General features: G+C 32.8%; 1 protein-coding gene across 1 annotated transcript in view; it reads left to right on the top strand.

The window, feature by feature from the left end:
• LOC111087726 overlaps window positions 1–13,208 on the top strand; it is a gene marked incomplete at its 5' end in the record, with an annotated part of 57,976 nt that overhangs the window by 6,398 nt on the left and 38,370 nt on the right. The window contains 6 exons of the mRNA XM_022395356.1: window positions 2,280–2,409; window positions 3,693–3,798; window positions 6,305–6,458; window positions 7,058–7,138; window positions 7,716–7,847; window positions 9,800–9,994. Coding sequence (XP_022251064.1) covers window positions 2,280–2,409; window positions 3,693–3,798; window positions 6,305–6,458; window positions 7,058–7,138; window positions 7,716–7,847; window positions 9,800–9,994 — 798 coding nt within the window. The remainder of the gene's footprint in view (window positions 1–2,279; window positions 2,410–3,692; window positions 3,799–6,304; window positions 6,459–7,057; window positions 7,139–7,715; window positions 7,848–9,799; window positions 9,995–13,208) is intronic.

Below are 13,208 nucleotides of genomic sequence, written 5' to 3'. Positions count from 1 at the left end.
AGGTATGGGGCAAGATGTGGAAGAATGATGCAGGACCTGCAGTATATGTTGTGCTAAAAGGGGACCCAAGCATAAGGGACGTGCTACAATGAAATTATATCAAGTTGGCACACCAATGGAAAGAGTAGCCATTGACATTGCTGGTCTTTTGCCCCAAACTCGTGCAGGAAACAAAGTACATTTGTGTGGTGATGGATTATTTCACCAAGTGGCCTGAGGCATATGCAATACCAAATCAGGAAGCTACAACTGTAATTTCGGCTATTAGTGATTTCTTCTTCAGATTTGGTATGCCACTTCACCCACAGTCTGATGGGATGGTAAAAAAGTACAATTAGACACTGGGACAGGAATTGGCAAAGTTTTGTAAGAGCCACCAAAATGACTGGGATGTCTTACTCCCTCCACTGTTGATGGCCTATAGAACAGCAGAGCATGAAGCCACTGGATACACTCCATCAAAGCTGATGTTTGGTTGGGAATTCGGTTGCCAGTGGACCTGAAAACAGGACGCCCACCTTACAAAGAGTTGCCTGAAAATGTGTCAGAGTTCGTGAAAGTGTTATCTAAAAGGATGGATGATATTCACCATCAAGTGCATTCAAACTTGAAAACGTCTGCTGATTCCATGGAGCTATGTTATGATAAGAGATCTACTGAAGTCAACTTTGTACCAGGAGACAAGGTTTGGTTGTATAATCCCAGGAAGACCAGAGGGAAGTCTCCTAAGTTGTCTTCTCCATGGGAAGGCCCATATGACATAGTGAATCATCTCTCAGACATGACTTTCCGAATAAAATGTGGTCGGCTAGGTAAGCCAAAGGTGGTGCATGCCAACAGGCTTTGGCATTATCATGGTTCAGGACATTTCAGTTGGAATGAAGTCAACAACGGAACAAATGACTCTGCTGAAGACGTGTCACCTGAAAAAGCCACTGTCAAAGAAGAACCTCTACCCAATTTTGAGAAGGGAAACAGTGAAGCCATTAATGAAGTTACTACCACTGATGTGGCTGTTACCGATAATAGGACATATCCTGATGGAGCAGATGAACCCCATGTGAAGCAGAAATCAACAAGACGGAGACCAGTACAGAAGATACGTCCCATAAAATTAAGATACTTTGTTGAATTGTAATTTTGTGTTTGTGAATTCTGTACATTTAATCAAGTTATTGTTAATTATCTATTGGTTTAATGTAAGTGGCTATTGTTCGGGATGAACAATACTAAGGAAGGGGCAGTGCTGCGACAGCGGAAGTCACGTGACGCTGGAAGCATGCACGCTGGAGTTTCTAAAAGGATGTTGCCATTTCTTGGCAACTGTAGTCTATTCCAGGTGCCCTCTATTTTAGTATATAAGCCTGGCAAATAATTGCAGATAGAGAGTAATAGAGACAGATAATTGAGTCAAGCGAGCAGTAATGACCATAAGTAAAGTACGTGAATCGTTGTGAATTATAGCATGTGTTTAAGTGAAAGTGACTGTGGAAATTCTGAGTATTGGAAAGTTGTATTGAGAAAGAATAAACTAGTTTTATGTAAGAAAGGACTTGTATCGCTGATGTTCCTCGGGAAGAATTTATACCAGGAAATTAACAAACAAGCAGATACGTAACAGTATGTATAGTGTGTACTTTTGTGGGTCATTGTATGTATATTGTGTATATGTTGACGATTAGCAGTAACTGACCACAATGACAGTGTGTCCTTTGTGTGTCAGTATAATTATAGTGTCTACTTTATGTGTCATTATATATTAAAGTGTGTATGTGGTAATCATTATGTGACTACAACAGCAGCCTATATGTTGTATATAGTTATGTGCAGGAATGAGATTGTAAAAAGCAAAATATATAGTAACATGCTACTGTTATTATTAATGCCATGTTTATGTCACTGTGTGTGTAGTGGAGTTTTAACACATTTGTTCCCACAATTTCATGAATAAACTAATTCAGTTAAACTTGTTAAATAGATAATTACAATAGCAATATAAGCTTTTCAATTACATTATTATATTGTAACTGCTTTTGTGATTATAAATATTAGATTATAGTATATAGATTAGTTTAGCAGTTATTTAATATACTTGGATTTTATGTTTTATTTTATCAGAAGGATTAAATACAGTTATTTCTGCAATATCAAACGTTTTATAATTACTAGTATTAAGAAAAGTATTAAATTTGCCAAAACAATACTATTAGTTTTATATAAGCATAGATTGTTTTAGTGATTTTTGAGATTTGTTAATTCTTTTTCTTTATAATTTTAAGGTGATCACATACCCAAAGCCCAATTATTATGTGGGCAATGTGTAGATGGAAAATCAAATATATCTTCCTCTGAAGTTTTAGATGAGTGTGGACAGTGTAAAAGGGATAGCAAACCGTGTTTTTGTAATGGGTAATAATTTTCTTTGTTATATATATATGAAAAAAATATGTATATATGTTCTACAAGAGAGAAGCCTACTTTGAGTATTTCATGTCTTTTTTTTTTTTTACATGGCAATTTGGTTTTTATATCAATCTTAAGTCTTAAAATTTATTGGTCACTTACTAGCTCATGAAAATATCTACATTACTAGAGTTAATTTTTGTAGTTTGATAAATATTTTCAAACTGCCTACTCCATTATTAAACCTTCTTATAATATATAGTTATTCAAAACAAAAAAGGTGGCATCAAACTAAGAATGTTTTGACATTTACATCAATTTTCATAGTTACATGAATATTGCAAAATAAAATAAAAAATTTGTTTAACAAACTTCACATTAATATTTTAACTCTCAAACTCAGAAGCTTTTTCAAGAAGATATCTTCACGCTTGTACACTTTAAACTGTACTTTCTGTTCACTTGTTTGAAATTTTGTGTGGAAATGTTTATTTGAGATATTCTGCTTGAGTGTATTTGTATTAGGATGTTTTCTGTTATTTATTTATTCTTTTGTATTCACTCTGAAATATTTTTCCAGTTTTATGCACGTGTTTTGCGGGACAGTTATGATATTTTGATATGAAAACATACGCACTTACAATAGGTAAAAACCCTCTACAATGACGAGCCATGGTTGGATGATAGTGCTTTCTCAGCTTTACAGCAGCTTCTCATGTGTTAAATGTGCAAGAAGCAATCAGCCTTGCACTCGTTTTTATCAACCTGTAACCCTGCGATATATTTACTAACAACATGTTTGCACACAAATCATACAGATTATGATTTGCAAATCATAACAATTGTAGCTTACATAACTTGTATTGTTATGTTAATACTTATATATTTTTTACTTCAAACATGGACAGTTTGATGCTTTTGAATGGGTTTTCTGGATACATAACATAAATATGTAAATATTAAACATTTATAAGAAATTAGAGCATAATTAATAAGGAGCTAAATTGTGTAAATAATTTATAGGTGTTTTGTTCAAATTGTTTTCAATTTAGTTAATATAATTGCAAAAAAAGGAAAAAATAATGTATATATATCATTAAGGACAACCTCTTTCCAACAGGCTGAAAGCCTAGTAATAAACTTGATTGGTTGAGATATAATTTTTCACTTCAGACATAGACATTTTGATGTTTTCCAATTGGTTATATTGAGATGTAATTTCTCACTTCAGGCTTTCACAACTTGATGTTTTGTAATGGGTTATATTGATAATTAATTTTTCATTCCAGACATGGACAGCTTGATGCTTGTGGTGTATGTAATGGTCAAGGGAAATCCTGTGTGAATTTACAAAGTGTATCTCCTGTTGCAGCACTCAATATGACTGACACTACTGTGAGTTCAACTTAGATTATCTCTTCTGTTAAGAAACAAGCCTATTATATTGTATATTGTCTCATACATCAAGAAGCAACTAGACCTTTTGCACCTGACCAGTAAAATTAAACCAGTCAGAAAATTAACTGCAAAAGATCTGAACTTATTTTACAGTTATTTGCTGAAGGAATAGTGTATTGATAAACTATACTTTAACTCATAAAATCTAAAGTTACACTTATGACATATTTGAGTTTTCCAGACCAAAATATAGCAGCATATTATTTTTTATGTATTCACTAAGTAGAGTTGCTTTATTTTCAATATAATGTGATTTTCTAATTATAGAAAAATTTTAATTTATTTAAAAAAGGTTTGTTTTTATAAGATAATATTAAAATTCAGGATTTTAAACTTCTTCAACTTCAGAAGTGACATACAAGTTTGTTTTTTTATTTCTGCAACAGGAAATATATTTTATTCCCTAAAGTGAAGCCTTTAAAGACTAAGACTTGCTAGTTCTTTAGTCATAAAAGCATAATTGATGGAACAAACACAGGCATAATGATGTTTTTTGATGTGTTATATTTAAGTTTAATTTTCACTTCAGACATGAATAGCTTGATGTTTTCTTATGGGTCATAAAACCAAATTACTTTGGGCTTTAAAGTAAGACTGGTATGTGCATTTGGTATAAAATAAAAACACAAAAAACAGTGGGAGTATGAATTTTTATTTGGGTTAGCATGAAAAATAAACAGTATGTACAGAACTAATCCGGCAGTATCAGAGCCTTAAAGCCTTTTAGTTGATAGTGCAATAACCTTTGTTTTTTCTACAATTCAGAGTGAGGTTACAGTCAGTCTGAGTAGGTAAAACATATTTGGCTGACAACAGTATGATATACAAAGTGATATTTTTATTTCAATTGTTATAATAGGTTACAGTTATTGTAGCCAATATCTCCATCAAGGTGTAATTAAATTTATCAAATCTTAAGCCATGTTAAATGATGGGGGTTAGGGCATTAAAGTCAGCTATTTTCAACTTCTGTAGTATAGGTAGTAGTAGTGTGCTCTGAGTTTACCATATTTCTGATTGGAAATAGAGTCTAAAAGATAAAAACAATAGAAGAGTACTAGGATACTACTTTTAATGTTATTTATTCAGTAGATAACATATATTTCTAAACTTTGTTTTTTATTGTCCTTAAATAATAATACTCTAATGATATACATTTATTTTCAGATATTTGTATATTATAGTATTAACTTTAAAAATAATATCATGAAGTATTTCTTGTTTTATGTACAGTGCAATTTGTCAGTATATTTCATTATTCACTTACTATAAAAAAACTATTAGAGGATAACATTTTTAAACATTAAGGTGTCTATGAAGGATTCTTGAATAACAGTTTAACATATGCTTTTACATTGATGCTAGAATGCTTGAAATATGAAACAAAAAAAATCTCCAAGCTTGAATCTAATTTTCACATTTCTACCTTTATGCACATATAAGCTGCATATAAAATATAAGAAATAGCCTTTAGAATTGTGAAACTGCTTTCACTTTTTCCCTCTACTTTTAACACAACTATATCAGATGATATTTTTGTTATACAAGAGATAAGAATACTTTTAATTTAACAGGCACCTCACGAGCCAGTGGGGGACATTTATGTTGAAAGAAACAAAACTACCCAATCTGATTTTTCTTAATTGGAACTGAAGTTTTTTGGGCATTTTTATTGGCAAAAAAGAAGGCATTTCCCACACTGCGAAAAGTGATTTGAATTGGTAAGGTGACTGAAATCCATCAGCACATCACGAGCTTAACGACCAAGCACAAGAAGCATAGAAGTCTCCAAATGACATACAGAGGTATTCAGGAACCATTTAGAACCACCTTGGTAGATATTGTGCAGCAAGCAAAGTACAATATTATGCTTGTAGCTACTTTCAAAGTATTTCTTTCTGCTCATCCTACTGCTGACTATCATGATTCCTTGACCTTCACTACCAAATCGCAGGTAAAATAATTTGTACATCAGTTGAAAGCTAAACATAAAAAGGTGATAGCAGAAGCATAAAAGGTTGGCAATTGTTTAATTAATGATGCTGAGAATGTGACTTTATATACTGAATTTACTCCCAGTGGGTAGACCTTAGTACTAGCTAGTATGGAGACATGAGGATGCTGCATTTCACTTAAATATTTATCAATTAACAAACAAAAACTTGTCTCGAAGTTGTATCAAAAAGAGACATCCAAAAGCACCCTCTTTGAAGTTTCTGGATTGAACTTACTTTTAATATTCAACAAATTGTAGTGTAAAGACATCCCTTGGCTCCTGAGGAACGTGTTAAAACTTGTATAAATGAAAATGCTATAAAGTATTACATGTGATACAAGTTTAAGAGTATCATTACTTACAAGTTAATATATTAAATTATCAAATGTTTTAGTAAATTAAGGGTGATAGCAAAGTAGAATCAATATTACTTTTACTGTTTTTAAGGTTATGCTGATTGGTGCTTTCAAGGTTGTTAAAGGAAGTATCAATTGTGTGTTTAGTTTGAATGGAGACACTGATGAATCTAATCAGTTAGTGACATACGTAACAGGCTCAGGAAATGGCACTGTGGTTTCTTGCATTGTGAAACTACCAGCAGGTAGGTGTATGAATTAACATATTTTAAAAATAGTAAAATAAAACTCCTATTGCTTGAATTTGAAGCTATCCATGTTAAGTAATGATTTATTCAGTACAAGCAAAAATGTCCATCCCTAGTGATGGGAAAAGTTTAAATTAATCTATCAATTTAAATTATTTCATGGTCTTTAAAAAGTTAATTGTATTGCATTATTGGTTTCACTCGAAGCCAAAGCTCTGAGCTACTTATACCACCCACTGCGAAAAGTAATTGTTGAGTATTTCAGTCATGCTAAGAGCCACTAAACAATAACATACGGTAAATCTACATTTGTATTCTTTAAATTACGTCACATTTCAAAAATGTGAATGATAGTGGGATTAATTCCAAACAAATTAGTGGTTTGCAACATATGTAAGATGACTTAAAAAAATAAAAGTAACAGATTGTGATAATGAAATTAACAATATAAAGATATATATGTGCATGTTTTCAGTTCAAAACTGTGCAAATGTTAAAACCTTTGACTAATACCTCTCTTAGAAGCTTGAGATCTCTAAACTCTGAAATTAATAAATATTATATGAGCAAATATGTCTTCTTCTTTCATTCTGTAGGTCAGTATAAGGTTGGAGTTCAGCTGAATAGAAAAAATATATTTGCTGCTAACACTTTATTTTTGGTATACACTGACAATGGTAAGATGTTATTTCCTATATTATCTAAATGAAGTAACCATTGATATTTCTATCACTAGTTTCATAAGAATTTTAAGTTCTATCATTTATAATATATCTAACTTTGAAACTGCCATGTGAAAAATATAGCAAACTATTAATTTTTAACTGACTACAATAAAAATGATGTAATTGTATTACATTAACTGTATTATTTTAGCCCTACATTTCTAGTGTCCAAATTTTACTTAAGCCTCTAAGAAAATTGGTAATTTAAACAAATTTTCTGAGATATGTATTTTCTCTAAACCAAAATAAGATGTTGATATGTATGATCACAAAAAATATTTTTTAAATTCTTATTAGATATGAAATTTTACTTTGTGTAATGTTTTCATGGGGAAAGATTCTTTTTCATCAAAAAACTTGAGATTTAATAGGATGCATACTAAATGGTGTAGACTAATGTCAAAATTCTTGCGTACATACATTTTCTCATTCAATCATTATGACATTATTAATATATTTCTTGTTTTTGAATGTATTTCTTGAGAGACACAGATTTTTCAGAAGTTATTTAACTTTTTTTTTCTCCTAGTGGGGTATGATGACATGACTCCTTCAAGAGCAGCTTATAATGGTCAAACTGAAAGTATTGCTGGAGTAACTGTGACCTTTAGGCAAGGAAATGTTCCAAATCTTCCATTGTATTGTTTAATTACCAATATTGGTGAGTAGTGAGTTTACAATTGTTAGTAGAAGAGTTCAGTATAATATATTATGCCTTGAACTGGTAACTTTATCAATATTTAGTTATTCTAAAGTGTGTCAAATTACTTATCATGTGTTTTATGGAGTAAAACTGTATTTGGGAGAGCTTTCTATAAATCTTGTAATAAGGTAGTCCTAGTATCATTGATATGTTTTTATACTTTTCATGTTATTATTTGTACTCAAATCAAGGCCAAGTGGTTAATATGCTCTACTGTGAATCTAAGGGTTTATAAGATTGTTTATCAAAACCACTTTAGGGAGTTTTGTTTGTTAATATTTGAGGTAAACAGTTGTAATGATAAAAACAACTTTTGTACTAATCAAATTTAATCAAACACTATATATATATATATGTGTTTGTATACACAAACACAGAGAGGATGAGTATGTTATATTAAGATAATTTTGGAGTTTCACTACATCATTACATTTAATGTTGCCCTGATATATCTTTATGATGTATCTGATGATCAGTTATCTTCACAATAGCCCTGCAAAATAGTTTCCATTGCAACATTGTCATGAATAAAGTAGTCCTTCAGACTCTCCAACTTGTTTCTCCCCCCTTCTTCCAGCTCCTAGCCACTAAGGGGGGGTGGGGGGGTGGATCATGGAGGAATCCTCCTGAGTGTGCACAATTACACTCAGATGAGAATAGGGCAGAAGCATTCTGCCTGTGTAGAAGGCATTATTATTCTCTTGCCACAGGTCTGATGTTTTATTCCAGATGCTGCTGGTCTGGACTGGATTTTTCCTTCTATTTTGCAGATTGCCCCTTCAGATGGGAACCTTCCTTTTTTTGCTGCCTGGAGCTGAGCCAGGCAACATAAGTCCTCACATGTGAGTGGGCTGGGAACTTCCTCCTACCACTGACTGAATGTTACATCTCTAATGCAGATTGTTTTTGGACTGGAATTGACCCTCCACATTGCATTTCCACATTCCTGATGTCATCCAGATGTACATTCCTGGGGTTTATTGTTCCATGTTTTGTTGGATTTGCACACACGTTGGTTTATGTTCTCAGTAAGAAGGCTTTTCTTCCCTTCTGGTTCCTACACCTGAAATGAATGGTTGAGGACCCTTCTCCTGCCAGTTGCCAGTCAAGTTCTTCCTGATGCCACTGGTCTGGAATGGAGTTGATCTCCTGATTATGGTCCAACACGCCATAGCCACTCTAAACTTGTTCCTCTTCTTCTTAAATTTGAGGTGGATCACTTGTTCTGCCCTTTGATTGTGACACAATACTAGTTGGCTTCACTTGGGTGAAGATTATACCTGGTTCAGATATAGTGCAGACTCTCACCAGTGTGTTTCTTCTACATAGAGATGACATACTCTATGGGTGCTCTTCAGATGGTTTTGAAGGGTGCTCATCTAGGTAATTTTACACTAGTCTCTCCACTTGCTCAATGTGGGATTATAGCTGTAACTGTGAGTTGAGGTAAGTAATCGTATCACAAGTTAATATTTTCCTACACTGAAAATATATTTCTGATAGATACTTGCCTTCTCACCCATTCTCCCCACTTCCAATATTGTTTTTGTGCCTAATTTTGAAGTGAAGATTAAGTTCAACTGCATTAGAAGTAGGAGGGTGTGTTGCACTCATATTAGTGGAGGGTTATTGCATGCTTAAATGCAGCTGAACATATGGATGGTATACATGTGGAATTAAGTGGGAGTTCAAAGTTAGTGGTGAACAAAAATTTGCACACTAGAGAGCAGTCAAATCAAGAATAGCTGTAACTGTTAGAGGAGGTAAGTAGCTACGGGACATATATTTTCAGTATAGGAAAATATTAATTTTGAGCAATTATGCAAGTGTTGTTACACATATTATAATGGATAATCAGAAAACGAATTGAGTTAATTTTTATGTAATAAAATTGAATTTTTTTTTTCTAGAATTGCCTTCAGAAAAAACTGTCATTGAAGGAAACCCAGACAAGCTAGCTACTTGCATCATACCATATCCATCAACCTCACAGAACATCACAGTTTCGCCCTCTTTAGATGGGCAAAACTGTCTCACAAAATCATTTAATTTTTCATTTTTTGCACCACCACCTAAAGTGAGACAGGCTTACATTCCAGAAGATGGTAAGTAAGCATATTGTAAAAATAGTTTAATTAAAGTGATTTATCTTCTATAATTATAACTGTTCTTACAATTTTAGGGTCTAAAAGATGGGAATAATTTATTTTAAGTTGTTCAGGAAACAATTATGGAAACACTGGTGATACACATGCAGAAGTCACAGTGAGTATGTGCAAGTAAATAGTGATTCTATCATTAGTACAAAAGAATAAGTTTACAGTACAGTTGTATTTTGTATGTGCTTTAAACAGAACAGTAAAACTTATTGTTATGCTAAACAGTGGTTTTTGAGCAGCTGTACATTCACTATGGCCACTTTGTGCTAATGTGTATGTTACTGTTCTGGAAGTAAAATTGACACCTGTACTTACAGCTATTATGCTGGTAAGATTGCTACTGGATTGTCCTGTATCATGCAAAGAGCATATTCTGAATTACATAATATCACTTTTGAAGAGTTTGAGAGTTTCTACCCCATCTGCTATTAATAACAGTTCTGGTTTCACATGCCCTCTTTAGAGTTTCCATACATCTCCTACTGAAACGTGAAATACTGTCTCAATTTATCACTATCACCAACGTTTTAAGAACTTTGATTTCTACATGATTGTCATGGTAATTTTATCCTGGGAGCCATAAGTGTATTCACCATACTTTTGCTAGGAGTAGTATTCCTAAATGTACTTCCATAGACATTATGCTGGTGTGGGTGAATGACAGCCATTCAGGATTCAAAATGTCAACACGTTGCTATATTCTGAAACAGTTTATTTTCATACAATCTTATACACTGTTTCCATAATTATTTCTAATACTGTATTTCTGACACATTAAAAACATGATATATGGACCAGGGACCATTTGGTTCTTCAAGGCTGTCATTACATGCTCACCCATGAGAAAAGAAAAATGTTAAATGCATCCTTCATTTTTCAGGGAATCATCAACCTCCTTCTTTAACATTTATAAATTGCCAGCCTCCACTACTGCCAATGTCAACTTGTTCCATAAACCAGCCACACTGTGAGAAAAATACAAAGGTTTAATGTCATCAGCAACTTGACTAGTTTACTAATTATGCCTCTATCAATATCATTCATGTAAATAAGAAAAACCAAAGGCCCAATTACTGAAATATGAGGCATGCTTCTGGTAGCAAGGGTCCAGTTTGACTGGACTCCATAAATAAAAAACATTTGTTTTCTCTCATCCAATTGCCCTACATTCCAGTTAACTAATTAACCTCTACTGATATGATTGTCTTGGTTTATCTTTTGTGGATCAACTTATCAAAAGCTTTTTGAGCACTTAAGAACATCATGCAAGTTTACACCCTTTCCATAATCCAGACAACAAGTAATGTACAAAAAAAAATAACAGATTAGTAAGGTAAATGCACCCATGGTGGCTTTCTTTTTATGATATCATATCTTGCTAAGTGATTTTCCAAAGCTTCTTTTATTGGAATCTTTAACATTTTTCCTATTACACAAGAAAGATTAACTGGCCTATTATTTCCAAGACAGTTTTAGGAATAACATTAAATTGACAACTCCAATCCTTAAGTACCTGCTCGCTAACTATTGAACCACCAAAAAAACCCTAAGGAAACCCATGTCTGATCTTGGTGCTTTAATATTCTAATTTTAATCTCTCATCTTTTATACTTACCATCAAGGGATTAAAATTTACATGAAGAGGAGAGAAGAAAACATTTAAAAGCTAAGCCACTTTATAGTCTTCTACAAAAATCTTGGCATCAATGCCCTTTATGGGCTCAGATCAGGCATGGCTTTGTGGTTCACAACTGGAGGTGGCTAGCACAAATAGCTTTGTTTGTTTGAATATCCAAAACAAACATTTAGGGCCCAATCCCAATTTCATTATTTTGCTCGCCTTTAACATACTTAAAAAATCATTGTTGTTAGTTTCACATTATCAACCAGCCTAGCTTTCCTCTAATTCTGTAAGTCTTTCATCCTATCTGTCAACAAGTTTAAATGCCATAAACTTGTGGCAATTATTCGTGATTTTCTCCTTTATCTTTAATTTGATCTACCCTGATGTCCTTTTCCTCTATTTAGGAACATGTATATCTTAAATTAAGAACAGCATATTTTAAAAGATTTCCCAAATGTTAACACGTTCATGGCGTAATTGATTCCTCTAATTATGCAATAGGAACATAAGACCTCATTGTTAACTCTGCCTTAGATACAGCTAATTTTATGGCTTTATGTTATGTTTTATGACAGAATGACTGCATTGAGAACTTTCTATTGAGTGCAACTCTGATGGGTACATGTCCTGTCTTTACCCATTTAAGCTTTAGATGTCATGTGCCACTGGTGGTGCACACTATGATTTGAGTAATAATAATGAAATTATCATAATTTTTTTTTTCAGCCTAATCTTGTAATTTTTTTAGAAGAATTATGAATATTTCACAATTTTATGGTTGTAATAAAGGGACATAAAGATAAAATAATCCCAACTGTGGATGATAATAGTTCTATCCTTATTGTATTACAGTCTTCATAACAGTTTTCTTATTTATCAAACAAGTCTCAATTAGTGTTTTTTTGCTTCAATTACTCACAGTGAAAAATGTAATACCAATCTCTAGATATAATTTTAAAATAAAAAGTGATTTAATCATGTAAATTTGTTTTATTTCAGTTGTCCTTTCAACATGACATCTGTGCTCCACCAGTGGTACATGATGGAAGGTGTAGCTTTAATATAGCCGTCTGTGGCAATAATACATGCTTCATATTGGACTTTGGAGATATGAGGTACAGTTATATGTTATGGATGCTGTGTACCACTGGTGACTCACAACGTCCAACAGAAAACATGCATATGTACCACCGGTGGCGTACGATGTTGTGAACGTGTTAATGTTAACTTTCAATCAGAACCGCTACCTACTTAGATTTAGACTAAAAATCAATCTGTTTGTGAGTATAGATGATTAAGTATACTTTTCTTACATTGTTACTTATAAAGATTAATCTGTGTTAATTAGGTACCTTTGCTGTTAATAATATTTTTGGTAGTAAACCCAGTATTATCTCACTAGCTTCAGTCAGCTTAGGAGATTTAAATTAGCTCTAAATACATTTAGTAAGCTAACAATGCAAAGCAATCTCTATAGTAAAAATTAAAAATAATAAAATTTGATATATACACCTGGAAGAAAGTTAAGCACCCCCA

Source organism: Limulus polyphemus, unplaced genomic scaffold (genome assembly GCF_000517525.1).
Source record: "Limulus polyphemus unplaced genomic scaffold, Limulus_polyphemus-2.1.2 Scaffold2532, whole genome shotgun sequence".
Classification (NCBI taxonomy): domain Eukaryota; kingdom Metazoa; phylum Arthropoda; class Merostomata; order Xiphosura; family Limulidae; genus Limulus; species Limulus polyphemus.
The sequence above is the reverse complement of the archived record's forward strand: the minus strand, read 5'-3'. Positions and strand labels throughout refer to the sequence as shown.